We start from the raw sequence: 18,498 nt of genomic DNA on the forward strand, positions 1-18,498 counted from the left end.
ACCAGGTTTCACTACTTGGACACCAGAAGTCCAGCACTCATTACTAATACAGACTCCATTTTCTAATGTAATACTAGATTTAAGTTGATGGATTTATGTGTAACTGTTTCTCTAGAAAATGAGATTTTTCTAATAATTTGCTTAGAAATGACTGTTTCTAGAAAAAAAAAAAACCCTTTGATTTTTATAATCTTACTTTATAGCCTGAGGCAGTTTCAGTTTTAATAGAATTAAATGTGTTTCCATATTTATTATTACCTCCTGTTTCAATGAGCAATTCCATCTAGTCCAATTTTGGAGGAGATTATAGTGCAAGATACATGTTACTTTGTGCTTTGGCTTTCACTTAATTAAATACCAAACCAAAATTTCTTTTCACAAAGAAAATTGCAGGGCATCAACAGAAACTGACAAATGCGTCTAACATTGAGACAGCTACTGCCGTCGTTACAGACAAAAGGTTTTCTGCATCTCCAGGTATCAACAGCTTAAATCTTGTCTGTTTGTCTCAGCTTGAAAGTGTTGTCTATGTGGAGTAGTGCCTAATAGTGTTTATTGTAAGAAGTAGGTGGGCTTGTTCTTTTTTAATTAAAGCAATGATTAGAAATATGAAAATTCATCTAAAAATTCTGTCTTTAAGTGGCAACATTCATAAATTACTCCATTTATATTTTCAAAACAGTTGATATTTGTTAATACCTGTAGGACTGAATTTCTACTTGATAGTTAACACAGAGATGGTTTTGTCAAGCTAATAATTCATGTAAAAAAATCCAAACAAAAACCCAACCCAAAAAACACCCCCAAAAACTTACCAGATTTTGCAGTCATGTATAAGGATTCTCCACTGTACCATTCTACTGTAAACTCAAATTTACTGAAAAGTTCTGTTTATGTGATGGCAAGGTCAAGTCTATAGAGTATTCTCATGACTTAAAGGCAGTAGTGGTTTCTTGGAAAATGTTTAAGTAGGCTTTGGTTTTTATGAACTATGAAGTTCTGGGAAAGCTAATCTTCTAAAACATAAATATATAATAATATATTTAATAATTCTTCTAAGGAAGAAATTCTTCACCATGGGCATGGTGAGGCACTGGCACAAGTTGTCCAGAGTTGTGGCTGCCCCATCCCTGGCAGTGTTCAAGGCCAGGCTGAATAGGCCTTTGAGCAACCTAGTTGAAGGTGTCCCTGCCCATGGCAGGGGGTTGGAACTGGATGAGCTTTAAGGTCCCTTCCAACTCTATCCATTCTATGAAGTAGATTGCTGAGGCACTCTATGTTTTTATGGAAGAATAAAATACTTAGCATTATATCATATGTATTCTGGTGTTTACTTTCTTGGGAGCTAAAGGGAGAGGTGTCTGTTTTTAATGTTCGTCTTTGTCGTATGTATACGTATATTTACGTTCCATTTTCAGTGTATGAGAGAACTGAACATAGACATGTTGATATCACTGCTGATCTTGCGTATTACTAGCCACATGATACTGATTGCCTCTGATTAACTATTTGCTTGGATAACATGGAGCACTGTTCTTGATGCACTGTCAAATTTGGCCTGTCATCTCTCTTATACAGACTTTATTTATGGAGCAAAAAAAATCAATGTCTTTGTTTTTTCTTCAATGTTCACAGTTAGCCCTATTTCATCTGACATAGTTTCGGAATTCATCGTAAAGGAGCAAGTACGTGAAATGAATAAAGAAATTGCTGAGAAAACAGAGAAGTATAAGAAATGCAAGCAAATGTTGGCAGTAAGTGAATGGCTGCTTCGGAAAGCTGAACAGAAAGTAGCTATAGGTGCTAAGTCTTAAAACCACAAAGCCTACACAGCTGAGTTGCCTTGCTTCTGTGATGCATTAGTGGTGTTCAAGGCCAGGTTGGACAGAGCCTTGGGTAGCATGGTTTAGTGTGAGGTGTCCCTGCCCATGGCAGGGGGGTTGGAACTAGATCATCTTAAGGTCCTTTCCAACCCTAACTATTTTATGATTCTGTAAAGAAACACATTCTGATTGAGTCAGCTCTTGCTTACATGTTGTGTTAGAAAATCCAGATGAGGACTCTTCAGGAAAACAAGTGAACAAAAAATATTCCTATGTCTAAGGTTTTGAATAACTTCTTTTCCTTGTATTTGAAGTGTAATTGCTTTTATAAATCAAACACAGCATATGGCTATAAGCCACCTGATGTGTGGAGCAAGTATAGTAATGTTCAGGTATAATAACTCCTCCAGATCTGACTGTCTGGGGCTTTGATGTGTGAGTGAATGCTGCCTACTAGCTTTGGCTCAGTCATACATAAAGGCATTTATGTGGTTCTCTGGGCCAAATTTGGCACCAGTAGTGCTGTAGCCACAGAAATAATGCCCTTCAAATATTAATACCTGTCCTGACTTGATTTTCATTTAACCAGTTTGGATGTATGCATGTATGTATGATGGAGTACTGCAACAGTGATGCTGGTTGTAGAATTAAGAAATGCTTTCTGGGTGTTGTCTCTGTTCATCTTGTTTCTCTTATTTATCACAATGAGATTATTCTATTTTAATGTGCTCTCCAGGATGTAACAACTGTCTGTAATTCTGCTCATTACCCTATCTATGGAGAGCCTGTTTTAACTTCTGCTGGCTATTTCTTCTGTAATTATACTTGGGGAAAGCTTTGCCTTTGACCTTCTGGATGAAAGATATTTAAGTTGCAAAAGTTGCATGGGGAAAGGTTTTGTATTGAAGTGAGACTCCTAAAAGGATAATCACGATTGCAGTGTAGTGTTAGGATAGAAAGAAAAGTGAAACAGTGAAGCTAAAGACAATACCAGCTTCTTGAACACTCAGGCACGGAAAAGAATGTATTGAACGTCATTTATGCAGTCTTCACTGGTCCTGTCATTTTCAAAGTCTTGAGTCAGGCTTGATTACTTGGGGAAGTCATTCATAAATGGTCTTGTAAAAGCATGGAATTAGTGTCATTGTTGGGGTGGGAGGGGAAAAGTCTCAAAATTGTAAATATTTCATATCATGGTATAAACTAGGAGGAGAAGATGAAATGCAGTGTTTATGCTGATGAGCTAGCTAAACTGGAGCTGAAGTGGAAAGAACAAGTGAAAATCAATGAGGGTATAAAATTACAGCTGGCAGCAATGGAAGATCAGTATAAAGTAAGTTACTTTTTTTTTTTTTTATGAATGGTACCATGTTCTTAACATACTTGATTTCTAGTGTCTCAAGTAATGATGAGGTTTAATGGGGAAAAAACACTAAATGTATTTTTGCTGTAAATAGAAATTCTGTTTTGCACTTGTAGAAAGAACAGAGTCTTGTAATGTTTCTTTTGAAGTAAGACAGACCTAAGTATACTACCAAATGGCTGTCAGTCTTTTAATATTGTGGATTTAGACAAACCTCTAAATAATGCTGTATTACAGGAAGAAAAGGGCTAGAAAGTTCCAATTTCCCATTGCTTACTAGAGTACTAACAGGACTACTGATTGGTGTATTTGTCTAAAATCTTTATGTTGCATGCTGCATCACCAGTGTGGTGATGTCTAATACATTTTATCTGAACTAACTAGAGAGATACAATATACTGTTTTTGAAATCATCATGAGAGAATTACTTAATGTGGAGAGTTTCAACTGTAGTCTTAGAGTGATGCAACACAAACACCAGAAAGTAAAGCATAATGGGCAGCTTTAGCTTACAAGGTGCCTTAATCTTTGAGTTTATGTGATAGTAATACATATATTGAAGTGTTTTTTTTTAATGTATTGAAGTGTTTTTTTTTTATGTCAACAACAACGTTAAGAGCAGCAAATTTCCGTAAGACCAGCTTTTATGCTTTTTCGTAGTCTGATGGTGGTAGTGTAGATGACAGAGTAGAATACTGTTGTAAATTTTTGCCCATTGTGATGAACAAGGATTAAATTGAACTGCTACCACATCAGTTGTAGTCGGAATCCCCTTCCACTAGAAATGACAGGACTTTTTCTTTATAAAATGCTGAATTACTCTACAGCTTACATCAGCCCTTTGTAGGCTGACCTTTCTGTGACACTTTTCAAAGCTCTAATTTCAGTTTTATAAAATACATTACTCTTTCCAATTTTTGAAATGTTATTAACCAGTAGTGATAGGTTGCCATTCATAATTGAATGTAAATTAAGTTTGTTTTTTTTTAACTTCTCAACAGCTGGAATAATAAATAATTTGTTCCAAAATTGAAATAATTTGGACTGCAATTCAAAACTTACTGTCATTCGGGAGGGTGCAAGTGGTGGAGAAAAAGTAGGGTTTTCTTCCCAGTCAGTTGATTTTGGTTCCACAACTTTTTGCTGAAAACTGGCAAGAAAAGGCTGCTAACATTCTGCTCTTATCCAGTAGATAAACTTAAGAGAATAGTTGGTTTTGATCTAGTAGTACTAGAGGTTGCATGTAACTGTAGTAGACAAAATGATTTCCATCTGAAAGATGAACTTGGTTTTTATAATATAACATGCAGGGAAATAGTTTCTGTTCACTAATAAGGAACCTTAAACTTCTTTTCATATAGGTTCAGCTGGCAGAAAAAGAGAGACGAATAAAGGAACTGGCATCACAGTTGGAACTCTTTACCAGTGAGAAGGTATTGTCAGGATTCCTGTTAAATTTTGTAGATTAACACTTGTGAGGCTCTTTAGTTTGAGGAATTGCAGCTTATTTTTAAGTGAGAATTTGTTTACTCTTTAAACATTTCCATATTGGGATATTTTGCCAAAGTGAGTTAGCATTTTAAACTACAAGTTCTGTTAGTACTACTTATACATTAAAAATAAAATGTAGACTATAATACAGCAAAACTGACTCAGCCTTTGAAAATATTGTCATTTATTGTTCCGTAATAGTGTTCTAGAATATTTTCTATCTATGATTTAACAGTAATGCTACAGTGTCAAAAATGATTTCTTTTTTTCCTGTCTAGAATGCTGTTCCATCCAGGACCTAAAATAATTTTTTTTTGTTTGCAGATAGGAATTACTCTGCGTAAATTAATAATCTGAGCAGCTAGTTGTACAGTTCACAGCATGTAGCAATTCCTACACGTTTTTGTCCTGTACTTCATTCTCGTATCAGCAGCATCACTGTTTTTCAACAAGTTTTTGGTGGACTTCCAGCCTCCTTCCTGCATTGCTTCTCTTTATCTCGTGGTTGAAGAGGTTCAGCCCTGTTGCATCTAGAGGCTAATACTGGTTTAGTGCATGTGCTGCTTGGCCAAATAGAAAAGGTTATCATCAAGCTCATACTGCAGCCTTTCTGGCCTCTAAGGGAGCATCATTTAACAAAAGTTGCAGGAATTTATTTTGCTTGAGACAGACTCTCTCCCTGATGCTTTCGGGAGTTACTGGCTGACGGGCAGTACAATTAGTAAATGTTATTCCCTTTGGAATCCTGGCATAAGATGTGAACACTTATACCTAGTGTGACAGTTTATTTTTTCCATCACTGGTTAGGACTATTGTTGCTTTTATCCAGTGCTGTCCTATAGCTAAAGATGTAGACATTTCAGCAGTATAATCTCCAGGTTTTTCATGATGTGTGCATACAACCAAATCCTTTTGACATCTGCAGTTCTCTTACTGACTGCTTGTAATAGTAAGAGCAGCTTGACATGTGACAGTAGTGACTTTGGTAAACTACAGCCAGAAAAATATCTTTATTAGAAAAGAACAGTACACAAACAGTACTCTGATTTTTAAATATGTGCTAGAAAATGGACTGCTACTTTTGAAGAGTTCACTGTCTCATCAGATTAATTACCATTACTGTTAAATCCTTTGTTCTGTAATACTAATGCTGGAAGTACCTCTAAGGTACTATATGGCAATTAATCAAAGCTAGGTTTTACTGAAAAGTGAAATAATAAAATGTCTTTATTACGTTCAGATAGTATTGGATGACATAGTGAAAATGTTGGGATTACTTTAAAAATCCAGGATGAACAGAGACATGGTAACAACAGGAATTTGCATACTGTTAAATTGAAATGAAATGAATTTCAGATTAAGCTAGTTAAGTGTTCTGTAAAATTCTAGATTCTCGAGTAGCTGGTATTTGTTCATTTTTTTTTTTTCTAATGAAAGATGCAATTTTTAATAGATCACCCATGTTTTTCTAACTCAAAAGAAAGCAAGATAAAAGTAGAGTTCTGATGAACCTAGTTTAGCTGGAGGGAGTAACTTTAAACACCCCACATAAGAAGAACAAACGTAGTAATAATGTATGGAGTTTATAAAAGCTTAGAACTTCGTCTACGAAATTTATAGATATTTACATTACAAACAAGAATCAAAGTGCCTTGCTAGACTGGAACCATGATTTAAAGGTTAAGCACGGTACAGTAAACAGCTTTTCAATTTATACTCCATTATCAGTGTTTGTTTATAAATGTCACCAAACAGAGCATGCTAAAAATGTTCATTTGTTGTCTCTTCAAACCTATAAAATGACTTGGTTTCTATTTTATTTACATACTTATATGGCCTTTTTTTTAAAATAAGTCTTAATCCGTGCTATCCAGCTTCTGACTAAGGCTGCTTTACCTTTTTACAGTTACTTTGATCTACGTTCTGTTTTACTCTTATGTGATGCTAAAATTAAAATATTAATGCTGCTGCCTCTCAGTCCAAACTGTTTTCATATTGCAGAATAAATTGGATTTAGAAAGGAAAATCTTAATTTCACTGATAATTAATTGTTCCTGCTTTGTATGGAGTGAAGGTGAACTATTTAGATTTTACATGCTCACTAAAACTTTAGGATGTAATCCTAACCATTTAACACTAATCATTTAAATCATATATACGATTTAGTCTGTAAATCTAAATTAACGCTAACATAGTTTTATATCGTATCTGCAGGAGGATATTTTACTTGGAGGGTGTTATTAGAAGGGTTTTCTATAAGAAATATTACTGTCTTTATGGCCGGTGCTCCAAAACTTTCTGTAAGCTGCCTTGCCATTTGTAGATACTGCTTTTTTTCCTGTTTGAATATGCCTTTGTGATGATACTATTGGAGTCTAAACCTTTTATGTCTGAAACCTGATAGTACATACAGAGCAAGAAATGTGTAATTTCAGTCTTTTTTCGTTTGAGTGGTGTTTTGTTTTCAGATTAGCTGTTGCTACTTGATTTTTGCATTTTTGTGTTCTAGAGTTTGGGATGAAGTTTACCTGTTTCCTAAGAAAAACATATTTTTGTTGCTTTGAATAATTGAGACATTTTACTTCCCATGTAGTTGAAGTCTTGGCTTTTAGTTTCACTTTAAAGTCTTGAGGAAAAGTCACACTTCCATGTTTGAGGTTTCTGTTAACATTACATTAGCAAATACCTGAACCAAGAGAACCCAAAAGAAAATGCTAACCAGAAATAACAAGATGATTGGAAAGCATCTCTCTCTTCACAATCTCTATTTTTAAATTATTATTTTCATTTCAACATCTCAGAATGTTTTGCTTGGTTCTGGTAAATGGTATATTCCTTTGGCTGTTCTTGGCATACATGATCTCCTTCCCTTAATCTGTGTTATTCAACAGGAGGATGAGAGACTTCTTTGGATCAATTACAGCTGGTGTGGTGATCACACTGAAGTCACTTTAATTACTGTCTTTTAGCATATATATTGGCTTAGACTTACAATGGTTTGTAAGTTGTAAAAACCCTTTAGCAGTTTATAATAGTTATTATAATCTTTATGGGTTATATGCAAGAACCTAGAGTTTTAAGTATACTAATTTTTGGAAGAGTTACATTTTCAATTGTGCATACTTGTGGCCTTTCTGCCATGCTATTTTGTTTTTTGAGGGAGATTTCCACTGAGTAACAGTATTTTCTTCGGAGTGCTCCTGCAAACTAGCCTTTCTCTCATGCTCACTAAGAAGAAACTTTACTAGGACTCTCTAGGTTAATTACATCTTAAACTTTGCATTATTTAGGAACTTGATAGGACACCAGGAAATCAAGCTGGAAGGATGATGGAAGGACAGATTTCACAACAGACATTACATTTTCGCAACCCATATTCAGAGGAAAATGGACCAGTTCCTGCAGTGCCAAGTAGACTACCAGTATTGCAATATGGAAACCCCTATGCAATTCAGGAGAGAAGAGGTAAGTAAATTACCCTGCACTCCTCACCCCCCATATAATTTCTCTCTTACTGTTTCAAAAGCAATGGCTTGTTTAATGCAGGTTGAGTATCAGCAATCTTTGTACTGATATACAGAGCCTTTATTGATTGATGAGAATCAATAAAATGCCTTTATTTTACTGATGAGAATCAGTAAGATAAACAAAGTTTTAAAGAAGCACCGTTTGAAAGAGGTGATTTCTATTATTTAATCTTATCTAAACTGAAAATGTGTAAGTCTTGATTTTTAAATGTAAGGAAGCACATCTGTAATCTCAAAGCACAAACTCTACTGAAAAAAATGCTCTTAATTATTTGTTTTTTTTTTTTTCCTTCAGATGGAGCAGATGGTGCTTTCAATCCTGATGAGATCCAAAGACCACCTGTTAGAACTTCCTTTTGGGAGCTAGAAGATGATGTAGTGTGTAGTCAGCCTTCACGCAATCTTAGTCGGCCTGATGGTTTAGAAGATCCTGAGGATAGCAATGCAAGTTACCTTTTTATTATTTTTTTTCCTCGATATATTTACTACTGAGTAATCAAGAGTTGCACATTGGTTTTCAGTGTCTGAGAAGCCTGTTCTTACGTAAATCCACGTTGGTTTTTTATTTCTTTTCCCTGAAGAATGTTTTAGATGAATTTTTGCTTGCTTTGAAGGAGAAAACTCTGCATCAAGTGATAATAATATACTTGTTCCTCCAGTCTCTTGGGTAACTGACAGCTTGTTTGGTATTAGGACAGTAGCATCTGCTTTATCTTTTTAAATACTAAAGTTGAAGAATCCAAGTAATCTCAACTGATTCTGATTTTTCTCTCCTGTGTGGTAGAATGAGGGCTCAAAATGTAGCCACCTCTTACTCATTTTATAATTTGTATATAGGAACTAAATTGTAAGAGAACAAATACAAATGAAAATGGTTCTGATACTAGCATTTTCAGCTGAATGCTGAATGAAAATCAGTTCTTTATCCGAATCTCCTTCTAATGTATTAATCTTTTGTTCTCTTTTGCTAATATGCATATACTAATCTACATTTTGAATGGTTTTTACTATTAGACATGGACTTGGAAGAACTAATTGACCGTTACCTAAAGTTGATTTAGCTGAAGGTGACAGATTCTCACTGATTCCCTTTTTAGGGCTTTATGTTTTAAGTAGAAACTGGTTAGCTTTTTAGTACAGTTAACTTGCTTGTTCTGGTATAAAAAATTGTCTTCTGTTGTACACTGGACTGTATGTCTTCATTTGAACAGGAACAGACTTATTACTCTTTCTTTTTCCAAGTACTCTTGCACCTTCAAAAATATTAAACAAGGAATACCTTTCTGCAAAGTATTGTGCTCTTTGCAAGTACAGTGGTATCATGACCCATTTCTCATTTAGTCTAGTTTGCCACTTTTAATTGCTATTAACCTTTGCAGAAGCTGATCAGTGTTCAGAGAGGCATGATTTTAGCCCTGGTGCTCAGCACCTATAATGGAGAAAAATGTGTTTCTCCCTCCTACCTTTTGGCCCCAGTGTCCATTACTGTGAATAATTAGAGAAACTGTCAGAACTTTTGCAGCCTGTTCAAGATCTAGAATGCGAGATTAATGCTGTTCCCCACCTTTACTTCACATTTTGCATATTTAATCTGATCATTCTTGACGTAGATATTACATATGACAAGCTCTTCTTTAGTCATCTGCTTCAGTTTAATTAGCAGGGTGTTCTTTCTGATCTATGTGCTTTGCCCTCTTGCAAACCCAGGAGAAACAGTGCTCGAGTCTTGTGCTCATTTGCAGACACAGCTTGGAATTTTGTAATGAGATGGACTATAACAGGCTTAAATAAAGTTCAGCTTGAGAAAAGGTGCTTTTAAATCAAATAATTTAGGTCTTTATTTTTTGCTTTCAGATAAGATTCAGTTGCTTGCTCCTACCAAAAAAAAATAGTATGTGTAGTGTTCAGATTTACTTGGAAATGGATAGTTACAGGAATCTTTCCAGAGAGACTTAATAATATGTCAAAGATAAACCAGCTCTAGTGCAGTGTTTAAAGACATAACCAAGGGGAAATTGTCTTCAGTTACTGAGTTGTAGACTGAGAAAGGATACATATGCAAACACATCAGAATTTTTTTTTAATGTTGCTGTTGTGTTCCAATCCTTGTTTCTCATGAAATTTTGTTTCTTGGGAATGGGAACTGCCATGCATTTGGTTGATGAGAAAAAACATCAGTTTTGTGTGACTCTAAGACTCCAGAATTCTTTGTAGCTTTAGCTTTTTGAACTCTTAGGCCAGTTGAACTGTGATTTTTGAGAGGGATAAGCTGGTCTGTGTTAATCATGCCAGATGAGCACACACACAGTGGCAATTTTGTGTAGAAATTGCCACAAGTTCCTGCCATCGTCTACTCAGCACTAGCTTTCCATTTGCTCATGCTCCCATAATTGACCAAAATGTAATCATTTGGAGCAAATAATTTCTAGAAGCAGTTATGTACGGGAGAAATCCATAAACAAAACTTACATATATGAAAGTGAGAGTTTGAGAAAAGTGGTCCTGATTACAGTTGGCAGTAAGCCCAGAATAATTATCCTGAGACCTTTAAACAATGCTGTTAGTCACAGTAAGCTTGTGGGGGATGAAAAGCGTGACTTCTGGGCACTGACAACCAGGACAGGAATCCAAAATGGCCTTCTAGCAAAAAACCCTCACTCCACTTCATTAGCCTGATCTTACCCTGGCAGCCAATTACTATCTCCCATATAGGGTAGACATAAAAGGAGCAGTTGGTATCTGGGTACTTCTTCGGAGACCAGACTGCTTGCAGAGAGGATTGGTTTCACTCCCACAGCAGAGCTGAATCACAGACAGAAAACATATGTGCTACTCTTTCCACTTTGCCCATAATATGCATCAGCAGCGTGTCTGTTCATTTACTGTTTAAATCTTAAGATGGGTATCAGTTCACTTAGTTGTGGCATGTTAAAATGCTCTGTAGAAATCACAGATGCGGATTGTTTAAATCTGTGGGTTTTGTACAGTATCACATGGCTTTGTTTCTAATTCTGTTTGGCAGTCTTGGAACTGCTTGCAGTTGCGATTATGAAAGCAGTGCTTGAGACAAAATTGGTTAGTTTTGGTAAAACTAGGTGAGTTGTGCTTGTTTCTGACAGGCAGTGTCTGGCTTTCCCTTCTCCCTCTTTGAGTGACAAACCTCCTCTTTTTTTTTCATGCTTTATTGTGGAATGCAGATATTTATCTTTGATACATATAATCTGTGGAACTCATTGTGGTTAAAGAGTCAGAGTTACAGTCTAGTGATAATAGGTAAGTCGCGATGTTAAAGGCATCCTTTATAATTTGTTAACCTCATTATCCAAACTTTGGAACTTGGAAGGCCTGGCACTTGTCATGCTACATAACCACAGTGCCAGGTGGTGGGTGCCTGATAGCAGACTTTTTGGAAGGAGCTGAGGCCATGTACCTACTGTGTTACATCACTGCAGGGCACCGTAGGGGTCCTGGACCAAGTATGTGCAGCTATGTCTCTAGTCACCAGACTGTAGTGCGAGAAAGCTGGCTCCGGGCGTGTGCAAAGGGCAGCTTAAGCTGTCTCTCTCTCAGAATATGAAGCATGGGCTTCTGTCCAAATAACTTGGGTGACTTGACCGTGGGGTCTTGAGAGTAAGCTGATGCCTATTAAAATACAGCATAGGCCAAGCCATTGAGGCCTGGTGTCCTAGCAGTTGCTGTCTGACTCTTCCTGTAAAGCAGCTTCAGCTAATGCCTTCTCATTCCGGCTTATGAGTCGTTAGGGGGTGGCTTGTTTTACCATGGGAGAGTGACTGGTTTTTAAGTGTCAGGTTGAAAAGCATATGCTTTACAACCTCATTAGAATAAATACTGTATCATTGGTTATACTAGCTGGAAGAAACCGGGCACCTAAGTGATTGTGGACCAGGATGAGTAGGACCCCTCCTCCCTTCATAGAGTTCTCTGTGTTACACTGTGCACTTCAGGAGTTTTGTCCATCTGAAATGGACAAAAAATGGATTGAAAAGTAGCTGTCAGAGCCCAATACAATGGGAGGTGGTGTGTGTTTTCCACAAGTTCCAAGTTGCCCCAGGGCAGTGAATTAGAATTTTAGTTATTGGTGCTTGTATACTGTTTACTGTAACTTGTAATTAGAATGGCTGTGAAATACTTTCAGACTAAGGTAAGGTTCTCACTGTTACTGTTTGACCATTCTTTGATTATAGAGTAATCTCCACAATAAGCACCTCGATCTATGCTTAATGTAGATTTCTGTTGTTCCTGTTTGGATTAAGCATAACTAAAGAAGGGATCTTTCTTTATATACTTGGTGAAGAGCAAAAGTACACTGAAGAAACAGACTTTCCCTATCTTAACAGGGTAGTATGAATTTAGTGTTGTCATTTTCACATGGTGCACATGTCAGAAGCCACTACATAAAGAACCCACTGTATGGTTTGTAAAAGTTAACTGTAAAGTTAATTGAACTGGGTCATGAGAAAGCTGTATCCCTAGGGCATACCAAAGTTTTTAAAAAAAGCCTTTTCTGATGTCAGTAACTTGTGCTTGCCTTTGGTTGAAGCACATGCCAACAAGGTAGCAGTGTGGGATAGTGCCCATGTAGGGGAAAGCATCATACTCTTGGTTCAAATCAGTTCCTCTGAAAGGAACGAGGAGGAATGTTATATTGTACCTGGTAGGGCATCACACTTGCCAGATGCTGAAGGAAAGGACAAATGATGTAAATCATTTTATCTTACCAGGTGACTAGCAGTAACCCAAATGTGTTCTTTTGAGTTTAACAAAAGGGGGGGCAAAATTCTGACTAGTAGCTAAATGAACTAGAGTAAGTAATATGAAACACCTACCCAGAACAGACTAACCCCCCCCCCCCAGCCTAGTAACCTGTTGTATAAAGTGAACAGGCAGGGCTGACTTCTTTTTAAATAAGCTTTTTAAATGGCAGACTTTTGCATAAATCCATAAACCCATCCAAGGATTTTAACTGGAATCCACAAGACTGAATCCACAAGACTCTGAATTCTAATTAAAATCATGGGTTTCCCATGGACTGTGGTAGTAGAGCAGGAACATGCCTGTGGGGCGGCTGATGCTAAAGCAGTCTGTTTCTGCTGACACCGCTGATACAGATGGAGGATGGCATTGGTGAGAGCACTTCCAGTTGTGTAATGTGAACATCTTTCACTTGCTGCTCAGAACATTTTAATCTCTGTGTGATGCCTGCATAAAGACAGGTTTGCTTTTCTGGTGGGGAAACGGAAGTATCTGTGGTGCTCTAAGACTTGTGTGGAGGGCAGCTCACCGCAGGGGTGATGAGTTCTGGGGTTGTTACAGCTTAGGTCAGCAGTTCCTTTCAGGTTTGTGCAAAGAACCTTTCCAAAAGTTGGGGTTTATTGAATGGCTTAATAATTTTGAATGGGAAAAGAGACCCATCTGCATCATGCTAGCCACAGAATTTGGGTTAATGCCCTTATATACTAAATGAATATATAACTTAAGGAATTTGAGGCTGAAAAGCCCTTTTGCTGAAGAAACAGTTCATATACCTTGTAATTTGTAACCAGGTATTAGTAAGCGCTGTGATAAAACTGCCCTGTGTTTTGAGTGACAAACAGTAAAGATGTATAAGAAAGTATTTTGTAAGGATGTAAATGTTAGGTAGGCCCTTGTTTGTAGTGGAACTGTTTTTGGTTTTGGAGGAAGATACACATTTGTTTTTGCAGAGAAGTCCTGATGTGCTTAGTCTGGTATTCAGCATATTTGTTGTGGTTTTGGTGCTATATAAGCTGTAGCATTGTAACACTTGGAATAGTTTTTCTTCTTCTGTACATAGGTCCCATCTCTTTTGTGCCCAAAGGAACAAATAATACTTTAAACCCCATATGCCTTTTTTACTGCAGGTGCAAAGCAAGCAAGTTAGACAGGAAATACGTCTGTTGCTAGCATCTGTCACTGTAAGCCCCACTCTGCTTAATGGAAATGTTAAATGGTTGAAACTAACCAGCTGTTGTCAGGAGAACAGAAATATTGAGGGAATCTCTCCATCCTGCCCTTTTTCCATTAACTCTTCATAAGGACAAAGCATGTTAGCCTAAAAATGACCTATATTTGAGTGCACATATTAGTTACATGTAGAAAACATGCAGCATGTCTGCTGGAATAGATGGTCCCATGCACATTCAGTTTTGAAGATCAGCTAAGTAATTCTTAATTCCTGCATGTGAGGTGTCTTTGAGATGAAAAGGAAAACGATCCAGGACTTGGAGTTCCAAAAATCTTGCTGGATTTACCTGTATTCCCACCCTGAGTAGGTTTTGTGCTGTGTTATCATTGGCAGAACCAGACCCAAGGTGCTGTGCAATGAGTAGGTTGATACTGCATACAGAATGGGTTTACAAACACAGTTCTGATTTTGTAACTCCTCCTTCAGTTTATTTTCCTCTTGTGCTGATTTCTTCCCCTCACAATGTCTGTGTGCATCACTGTGGTTACTTAAATCTTCATTTCTACTGATGTCATCACAGAATAAAACCCCATCCCCCAAACCTGCAAACCCCAAGTACTCTGACCGTTGCTTGTCAGAGGGTAGCTCTCAGAATCCCATTTCCGGAGGTGTTCTTCACTTTCCTGCCTGAGAATTTCCTGTTGCTGGCAGCTCTCTTTCTCCTTCTGAAAGATGTGAGGAGCAGCATGTTCCCTAGAGCCTGACCTGCCTTCCTGCCCTGAGAGGCAAACCTGCTTGTCCATCAGTGGGGCCACCCTGCTCAGTGCAGCTGCAGCAGCAGGTTCTGTGGTGTTAGAGGGAGCAGACAAACAGCACAGTTGAGCTGATGGGCCAGTGGTAGTGTGAAGCCTATGATGTGTTTGGCTGGTGGGAGCAGCGTAGGAAGATCGCTGGGAACTGACTGGCAGGAGGCCACCATGTGGATGAGTATCAGCATCTTTTCCCTTTGCTGAAATCCACATTGACAGATTTTTAAAGCCTGACATGATTGTGTAGGGCTTGAGTTTTAGCTCTTGATAAATCACAGAATGGTTTGGGTTGGAAGGGACCTTAAAGTTCCAACCCCCTGCCATGGGCAGGGACACCTTCCACTAGATTGTTCCTCAAGGCCTTAACCAACCTGGCTTTGAACACTGCCAGGGATGGGGCAGCCACAGCTTCTGTGGGCACCCTGTGCCAGTGCCTCACCACCCTCACAAGGAAGAATTTTTTTCCTAATGCCTGATCTCAGTCTCCCCTGTGGCAGGTTAAAGCCATTCCCCCTTGTCCTGTCCCTACAGACTCTTGTAAAAAGTCCCTCTCCAGGTTTCTCCAGTCCTCCTTTTCCAGGCTGAACAAGCCCAACTCTCTCGGCCTGTTTCCATAGGAGAGGTGCTCCAGCCCTCTGATTGTATTCGTGGCCTGGTCTTGCCTGAGCAGGTCCATGTCCCTCTTATGTTGGGGCCCCCAGAGCTGGATGCAGGACTGCAGGTGGGGTTCTCAGTGTGATGAGCTTGTAGCATGGTGCCCTGCATCCAGTTCAGCACAGGTTTTCCTGCTCTGCCTGTACCCTGGGTTCTGCAGCAAGGTGACCTGTGTTCCCACAGCTGCCCTGTGAGCAGCAGTGTTTGGGCCCTGCCAGCACCAGTGTCTGCTCTGGGTACCTGGCAAAAGGCAGCTTGGGTTTAGCTTTTCATGTACATTAACCGCATCCCCCGTTTGTACAGCAGAGTAAAACTACTGCTGCAGAGATGATGAGAGGTAGATTTCATCTGTGTTTATAACGAAAAACTATGAGGAGGAGTTAAAAAAACCTGTTTCTAGTACGTGTTATTTAAAATACTACTGCTTTTTTTTTTTTAATAGGATGATGACAACAATGCACCTTCTGCTCCTGATCCCCCAGGTCTCCTCCTGCATGAACGGGGAGCGGGTTTCTGCTTTGATTCCAGGTAAATGTTATCTTTGATTTTAATGGTGTGGGTGGGTTCCTCTGTAACTAGATCCTTTCTCAGTGGAGATGATGGAACTGAAAAGCAATTTCAGTGCATGTTTGGGTTACAGCTAAGAGAGAATATGCTGTGCGGCTGGGTAGGCTGCTTGTGCTGCACCTCATTTTGACAGAATTTAGATAACTTTTGTAGTGAATGAATGAATAACTTCTGTTTCTTTGCAACCTAATTGTGAACCCAAGTTTAGAGCTTTTATAAAGTGTTATGTTTGCTAAGAGAAAGCATTTATGAGCAGGGAGAGTGGTTTCCCATGAATCTGCGCTGCCATTAAGACTTTCAATAGATTTGTATTCAGCAGTAGCTGGAGTTAGGTCAAAATTGTGTCACTTTTAAAATGCCAGGTTATTCTGGAATTCCTGTGTAAAACTACTGGAACTGCACGGAGGATTTTCGGCAAAGACACTTAAATTAACAGTGTGATCCTTGCTTGGTTATAAAGTCTGAGTGGAGTTAGGTTTCTAGTAAAGCTGTTCATGGTGGCAGCAGCAAGGTCCTGCTTCTGTGTTTTGTTTTGCAATAACAGATTAAATAACCGTGTCCTCCTTTCCCTCCGCCTCCTCCTGCAGCTTTTACCTCCACAAGAAGTGCCCTCTCTGTGATGTGATGTTTCCACCCAACTACGATCAGAGCAAGTTTGAGGAACACGTGGAGAGCCACTGGAAGGTGTGCCCCATGTGCAGCGAGCAGTTCCCACCCGACTATGACCAGCAGGGCTTTGAGCGGCACGTCCAGACGCACTTCGATCAGAACGTACTGAATTTTGACTAAATACTCGTGTTTTGCCGTGTAGCTTTAACCCACCTCCCCCGAGTAGTCCATCGATGGAGCAAAACCAGTGCAGCTTTTATGTAACAGGGCAAACTTCTGAGTCAAAGCAGATACACTCTAAGGGGAGCCGGGATAGATGGGGGCTGTGAGCCGCCGTTGGGTATCTCCTCTCTCTACCTAAGATGATACTAAAAACTCCACAACCCCCCTCCCCCCATGTTGTGGCTGTAGCTTATTTATTCCCCTGTTTAGCAAAGTTTGCAAGGACATGGGAATGGTTTAGCCTCAGAGAAGACGAGACTGGCTTCATGATGCTCTTCAGCTCCTTAAAATGAAGTCACCAAACCATCCGTGGTTTCTCTTGACCATGGTGACTGAAGCACGATTAAAAATGGAATTAACAGGTGTTTCTCCTACCAAACCCATGTAGTTTTATTTTGAGTAACAATTAAATCAGAAAGTTCCATGACTTACTCTACCAAAATACAGTTTTCTAGTATGTTTCTGAAGCATAGGTGCATGTACTGTGAGGCGACATGCTTGCAGCAAAAGGAATAGCAAATACTTCAGGCTTACATATAGAATGTTTGCCCTAAGGGACAGCGTTCAATTAATTTGTACCTTAGGGTGGTATCTCTGAGTTGGAAGAAACAGCTGTGCTTAAATGCCTACAAGTAATTGTTTAATAAAAGTCATCGCTGTTACAGTGCAACTGCTGTCAGTAGGAAATATCGTTCTGTTTTCACCAGTGACTTGTGTTCCTTTTGGCTTAGGACTTTTAAACCCTCCTGCGTTTTAACTTCATGTATTTCTTTGCAGGAAGTAAACCCATGTGTGTATATCTCAACATTTTAAATTTACTTTAACTGTATTAAGTAAATTTGCTTTCCACTTGTTGTACAGTAGTCTTGTTACATTAAAAGCAAAATTAATTCATGGAGGTGGCGGTCCCTTCTTTTTCCCACTGCTTGTTTTGAACTAAAATAGGAGTTTGGCCTTTACCTTGACCTGTAGTAAATGATGTTTGAGCTTTGCATGGCAAAGAAACTGTTGCTCATGTCTATTTATATTCTTTGTTTGAGAGACTCGGGGTTGGAGGCTGTGCGTAGGATCTGTTGCCTCCAGTGCTCCTGTGAACACATGCGCTATCCTGGCTTGATGCAGGGGCTATTGAAAACTGCCTGATAAGGATAAATCGCAGTGTCTCGGGCAACAACTACTGCGTCACTCCTTCTGTCCCACTGTAAACCTTAGGGGTTTGTAGCTGTGAACTTCATGTCGAGAGACGGTCTGAGGTAAGGTGTGGAGGGCTTGAGAGACTTTTTTTTTCTCTGTAACTCGGCAGTATATGGAAGCCCTTAGAACAGGCTCTAAACCCAAACTACTGTTAATCATCGTATTAAAGACTTCAGGAAATCTCGGGTTGGGGTCCCTCAGTGGGCTGTGCCAAAGTGGGGCCTTCTCTTACGAGATGCGTGTGTGTGTACAGGGTGCTACTTCAAAAGCTTCCCCATGAAACAGCTGCCCTGAT

General features: G+C 38.8%; 1 protein-coding gene across 3 annotated transcripts in view; it reads left to right on the forward strand.

Moving 5' to 3' along the window:
• Nucleotides 1-17,903, forward strand: part of TAX1BP1 (Tax1 binding protein 1) — a 59,255-nt gene extending 41,352 nt beyond the window's left edge. For 2 of the 3 annotated variants that reach the window (XM_061464837.1, XM_061464835.1), the window contains 8 exons: nucleotides 384-477; nucleotides 1,636-1,754; nucleotides 3,031-3,156; nucleotides 4,548-4,619; nucleotides 7,968-8,142; nucleotides 8,500-8,648; nucleotides 16,054-16,139; nucleotides 16,766-17,903. In XM_061464837.1, coding sequence (XP_061320821.1) covers nucleotides 384-477; nucleotides 1,636-1,754; nucleotides 3,031-3,156; nucleotides 4,548-4,619; nucleotides 7,968-8,142; nucleotides 8,500-8,648; nucleotides 16,054-16,139; nucleotides 16,766-16,967 — 1,023 coding nt within the window. In that variant the 3' untranslated portion in view covers nucleotides 16,968-17,903. The remainder of the gene's footprint in view (nucleotides 1-383; nucleotides 478-1,635; nucleotides 1,755-3,030; nucleotides 3,157-4,547; nucleotides 4,620-7,967; nucleotides 8,143-8,499; nucleotides 8,649-16,053; nucleotides 16,140-16,765) is intronic. The other variant, XM_061464836.1, reaches the window with a different exon arrangement.
• The last annotated feature ends 595 nt before the right edge of the window (nucleotides 17,904-18,498 follow it).

The sequence above is a fragment of the Pezoporus flaviventris genome, unplaced genomic scaffold, assembly GCF_033815535.1.
Source record: "Pezoporus flaviventris isolate CSIRO_AGI_PZ_B2104156 unplaced genomic scaffold, CSIRO_AGI_Pfla_v1 ptg000037l, whole genome shotgun sequence".
In the NCBI taxonomy this organism is placed as follows: Eukaryota; Metazoa; Chordata; class Aves; order Psittaciformes; family Psittacidae; genus Pezoporus; species Pezoporus flaviventris.